This window comes from Gavialis gangeticus, unplaced genomic scaffold (assembly GCF_001723915.1).
Source record: "Gavialis gangeticus isolate Ggan-Ray unplaced genomic scaffold, GavGan_comp1, whole genome shotgun sequence".
NCBI lineage: Eukaryota > Metazoa > Chordata > Crocodylia > Gavialidae > Gavialis > Gavialis gangeticus.
The window spans coordinates 1,566,118-1,571,065 of record NW_017729019.1 but is presented as its reverse complement, the minus strand read 5'-3'; the positions used below and the strand labels follow the sequence as shown (position 1 = coordinate 1,571,065).

General features: G+C 46.4%; 1 protein-coding gene across 1 annotated transcript in view; it reads left to right on the top strand.

Moving 5' to 3' along the window:
• Positions 1-487: 487 nt before the first annotated feature.
• Positions 488-4,948, top strand: part of UBE2T (ubiquitin conjugating enzyme E2 T) — a 34,487-nt gene continuing 30,026 nt past the window's right edge. Inside the window, exons 1-4 of the mRNA XM_019513795.1 lie at positions 488-676; positions 2,889-2,958; positions 3,644-3,749; positions 4,679-4,777. Coding sequence (XP_019369340.1) covers positions 568-676; positions 2,889-2,958; positions 3,644-3,749; positions 4,679-4,777 — 384 coding nt within the window. The 5' untranslated portion in view covers positions 488-567. The remainder of the gene's footprint in view (positions 677-2,888; positions 2,959-3,643; positions 3,750-4,678; positions 4,778-4,948) is intronic.

Sequence of the window (4,948 nt, the reverse complement as noted above, 5' to 3'; positions counted from 1 at the left end):
AGTCATTTCAAATGGCCTCAAGTTTTTGCAGGAGGGAGAAAACCTGTCCGGGCTTTGTATCGACTGTCAAAATACGCGATGGCGAGCACGGCTTCTGACAGAGGTTCATCCCCAGGACTCCCCGCCCCGGGCTCTCTGCAGGCAGAACGCAGGTGCGAGGCGGAGCCGGCAGGGGGCGCGCCGCACGCGACGGCTCTCGGTGCTCCCCGCGGGCAGAGCGCCCGCTGCTTCCGGGGGCGGAGCTCTGGGACGGCTCCTCCAATCGCCGCCCAGGCCTGGGGGTTCGAACGGGCGCGCCGCAACCGTTGGCTCCTTCTGGCCAATCGGCGGGCGGGCGGGAAGAGGCGCTCGGAAGCTACGTGCGCGGCGGTGAGCGGGTGCGGGGGTCGCTCCACGGAGAGCCCGGGCGGGGCCGCGGGCTGGGACTCGACCCGGAGACCCCTTCCTTCCCTTGGGGCTGCTTTGGGGAACGTGGGGGTTCTCCGCCCCTCGCACGCTTGTCCGTTGCTGTCGGAGGGCAGCGCGGGCGGGGAAGGGCCCAGCTTGTAAGCGCTACGTTGCAGCACCATGCAGAGGGCCTCGCGGCTGAAGAGGGAGCTTATTTTGCTGACCACGGAGCCACCCCCGGGCATCACGTGTTGGCAGAACGAAAGCCGGGCGGACGATCTGCGCGCTCGTATGTATTTCTGGCGGCGTTCTGCGTAGATTTGCCCTTTCCCGCGGGAAGAGTCTAAACCGGGGATTGGCAGCGGAGCCACTGGAGGTGGATGTGGCTATGGCTATGGCTTCGCCAAGCAGACCGGACTTTTTTCCCCGTGCCCACGCTGCCGTGAGGAGAAGCAGTAATGGCTGGTCCTAGCGTCAACCCACCTCGCAGCCGGGCTGGTGAGGGTGCCGCTGGGCTCTCGAGAAGAGGTTCCCAGCCACCAGGCTGCCCGGTCATGGCGCAAGCTTTAACTACTGCTGGCAACAGTTCTGTGCCCAGGCCACGCCCATGCCCACACCATGCTGATTGGCTGGGCAAGGATCTCCTTGCTTAGCCAATGACTGCGGCTTGAGGTTTTGAAATTGGACTGTGGCTGGTCCCTTCTGTATCGAACGCAAGGGCTAAGAGATGATCAAGAAAATTTCAGTGGATTGGTTTGGGGTTTTTTTGGAAAGAGTGCTTCTGTGAAAAGGGGCAATGAAGCTCTGAACAACAGGAGGACTGCCTCTGATCCTTGCAAACCTCCCTCCCCCTTCCACGTAAAAATTAAATTTAAAGATGTAAATTAGATTGTTTCTATGCCTGGTCCGCCAAAATTATTTGTGTGAGTTTGCTGGCCCGCAGTATAAAAAAGGTTGGGAACTGCTGCTCTAGAGTCTTGGCAGAACTGATTGGCATAGCTTACTGACATGTCTAATGAGCGAGATATATAGATATGCATAGATATATATGCATAGATTATAAATAAATACAATTTGTAGATTTTTTATATGGGATGAATTTACCCAGAACTGGTTAAATATTTACTTAATTCTTATCTACTTGTGTATTTTGGAATGTCACTTCTTGATATGTTCTCATCAGTTGGATCACTGTTGCTTGTAGCTTTGGAGTGTGAACAATAGAAGGAGTAAGGGGAACAGGTACTCTGTGGTATGCTTGCTTTTAAGCTTGTAGAGACATGTGTCACTTGAATCTTTTTAAGCTCTGATTCTGGCTTTTCAATACTGCTCGGGGATTTGTGTACACAGGCATGCAGATGGGTGTTATAGATGGCATGGAGCCTTTGAGGCTTGGGAATAAAGGGCACTTATGTATGGGGAGCCTGCTCTGATGCGCTGGAAATCCAGAAAGCATGGAGCATGTAAATTGATGTGCTCTGGCAGCCTTGCGCATCATGTGCATCAGCAGTGCAGTGTGCCTCCGCACTGAGAAAATTGTGGTACACTATGAACTAAAATATGCTAAGTGTGTCAGTTCAAAGCATGCCGCTGCCATTTTCTCAGTGTGGAAGAGGTGTGGTACGCTGCTGATGCACATGATGCACAGGCACTTTTGATTAGTGTGGCTCGCTAATTAAAAGCACCTGGTGCCACTTGGGAGCATATATAAAAATGCCCACAGATTCTGGTCAAGAGGAAGGCCCTGTGAATTCTCTTTGTGTAATACAGTATAGCCTTTGTCCCTCCAAAGTCATTTCTCTTCAGGCACTGAGTCCCAGAATATACAATACATTGTAGCAGTACTGGGGTTTTAACTTTTAATTCTGAGATGCTAAACATAACATCTTATGGAAATGTTTAGGCTCTAGGGCAGTTCTTGATTCTGATTCTGAAATTGAGCATTAATTCAGTTGACTTTTACAGTTGGCTGATGGTTCATCATAGTTATTTTATCATGCTTACAGACTGGAACTTGACAGTTTTCTGGCCTTCAGAAGTTAAAATAAATGATGACTTCTTCTGAAGTTGGAGAAGCAAGCAAGTGTTGAGACAAGCCTGGAGACCAGGCATAAATCTTATGTCAGCTCAAAAAGAGATTATACAATTCTCTCTCATCCCATACTGCATAGAACATCTGTTTAGCTGAGTACAACTAGTACAGTTATTCCCTCCCCTTCCACAACTGAACAACTAAAAGAGTGTTTGGACATTTGATAAGTCTCCTGAAAGTCATGGGCCTGTGTGTACTGGTGGGATAGATAATAGACTTACTGACAAAGTGATGAAGTCTGCTTCTTTTGTCTGATTTGGGTAGTATTACAATTATGTAAGGGTGGGAAGGGGATGCAGTGACTGTAGCAAACACGTGACTTTTTGTGGAAGTGGGAGAGGGTGTGTTGAGATTTATACATTTTGAATGTTATAGATACCTAACTCCTAACTTCTTTCGTCCTTTTAAGAAATTTTAGGTGGTGAAGGCACACCATATGAAAAGGGAATTTTCAACTTGGAAATAACTGTCCCTGAAAGGTAAATAGTTGATATCATCCAGGAAAGTGGAACATGATCAGTAAGGCAAAAACTTCATGTTCACCTTCCTTTCAAACAGTTAGCCTGTGTAAAACATTAGCAGGTGGTGTGCTGTGTGCTGGAAGGACTGGAGCATTGGGGTAATGCTGCAAGTCTGGCCTTTTGCATTTAGCCCCCCTGCTTCTGACACTGAATTTTTAATTTTTTATTTGTTTAATATATTTATTTTAAACTCCTTAAGAGCATGTTAATACTGCAACAAAATTTTTTTAAAAAAGAAGTTGGCAGGCAGGATCCTTAAATTATCTTGCTGTCCTAGAACGCTTTTGAAAAGGACCTGTCTGGACATTGTATCTGTTTTTATACATTGCAGCTTACCTGTGTTACTGTAAGTAGTAGTATGAGGGTGCAGTGCAATGGCTAACCAGAGAAAAGGAGTCAGTGCTCTGAGAGCCAGAAGCAAAACTAGCAGCAGTCAAGGCAGGTGTGTTGGACTGAGTGATTAGAGATGGGATTGCTTCTTCTACAAGCTACCTGATGTAGTCAGACCCTGGGTAGGACATACGGCTGGGTAGGGCACATGGCAGTATTATTTGTTGCAGTGTGGTAAAAGAGCAGAACTATAACAAATTTTAAGTAGGTGTTATTTCAAGCAAAATATTTCTTTAATACCTCTTCCTAAAAGATACCCATTCGAACCACCAAAGATTTGCTTTTTGACACCTATTTACCATCCAAACATTGACTCTGCTGGAAGGATTTGCCTGGATGTTCTTAAATTACCACCTAAGGTAAGTCAGTGTTATGAAATAGTAGTGTTGCTACGGGATGCTCAACTCTGCTGTCTGCTTTGAAATCTTTTTAGACTATTTAATATATGTGGAAACCCATTATGAAGGCTGTCATGTAACATACACCATTGTTTGTCATTAGGAAATACTTATTTTATCTTTTGTAATACTTCAAGGGAGGGCTGTCCAGCTTTTAGTGCCCATGGCCCACCTGCTGTACAGGCCCCCTGGCACCACTCAACCTTCCCCCTGGGTCAGGGGCAGGAAGTAGAAGCTGTAGGAGGGAGGGGGAACCAGGAGATCCCCTGTCACTGCAGCAGTAGCAGGAACAGTTGGGGGTGGTACCTGTGCGCGAGCCTGTAGGCTGTTAGTTGTGGCTGCATGTGGCCTGTAGGGTCCCAGTTGAACAGTTCTGCTTAAGAGCTGGGAGTTCATTGTCCCTCTAAAATGACATCTTAATGCTGATCTAATAAAATTACAGAGGACAAGATGACATGGAGGTGTTGCATTATCTTAATACATGCTGGGCCCATCTACACGTGTGCTTTACTACACAGTAGACTAACTTGCCACGCAGTAAAGTGTCAGCATCTACACGTGTGACCAGAATGAGTGCCATGTCTCTGCAGCCACTGAGTAAATTCACTGGAGCTGTACTGAACCAGCAGAGTGACATCCAGTTCAGCCCTGGAAGGACTTTTTTCTTTGTAGGCAAGGCTACAATCTTGTGTTGAGAGCTACTTTAGTTGGGAATCGATTTTTCTTTCCCAAATGTATAAACTGAATGGTGTATCTTTTCTGATGGTATCCATTTTGCCTACTGCATTGAGGTCTTCACACCGCTGCAATAAATTATGGGTTCTCTTCATGTCAGCAAGTGTTCACTTATCTTTCCGTTTAACTTTGCTTTTATTGTTGTTTCTGTGAAGGGTGCATGGAGGCCTTCCCTGAACATCTCCACGTTGCTAACCTCCATACAGTTGCTGATGACTGAGCCAAACCCTGATGACCCTCTTATGGCAGACATAGTATGTGCTCTTTTCTAACTCCCTTGTGTGTTTGCTAGTGCATGTATTTTGGAGCGTAGATCACATGATACATTTGCTGTCTGTCCTGTATTGATTCAGAGGACTATTCATTGACCCATGATTGAGGTTTCTCTTTTTTTTTTTTTTTTTTTTTTTGTTTTTTTTTTTTTT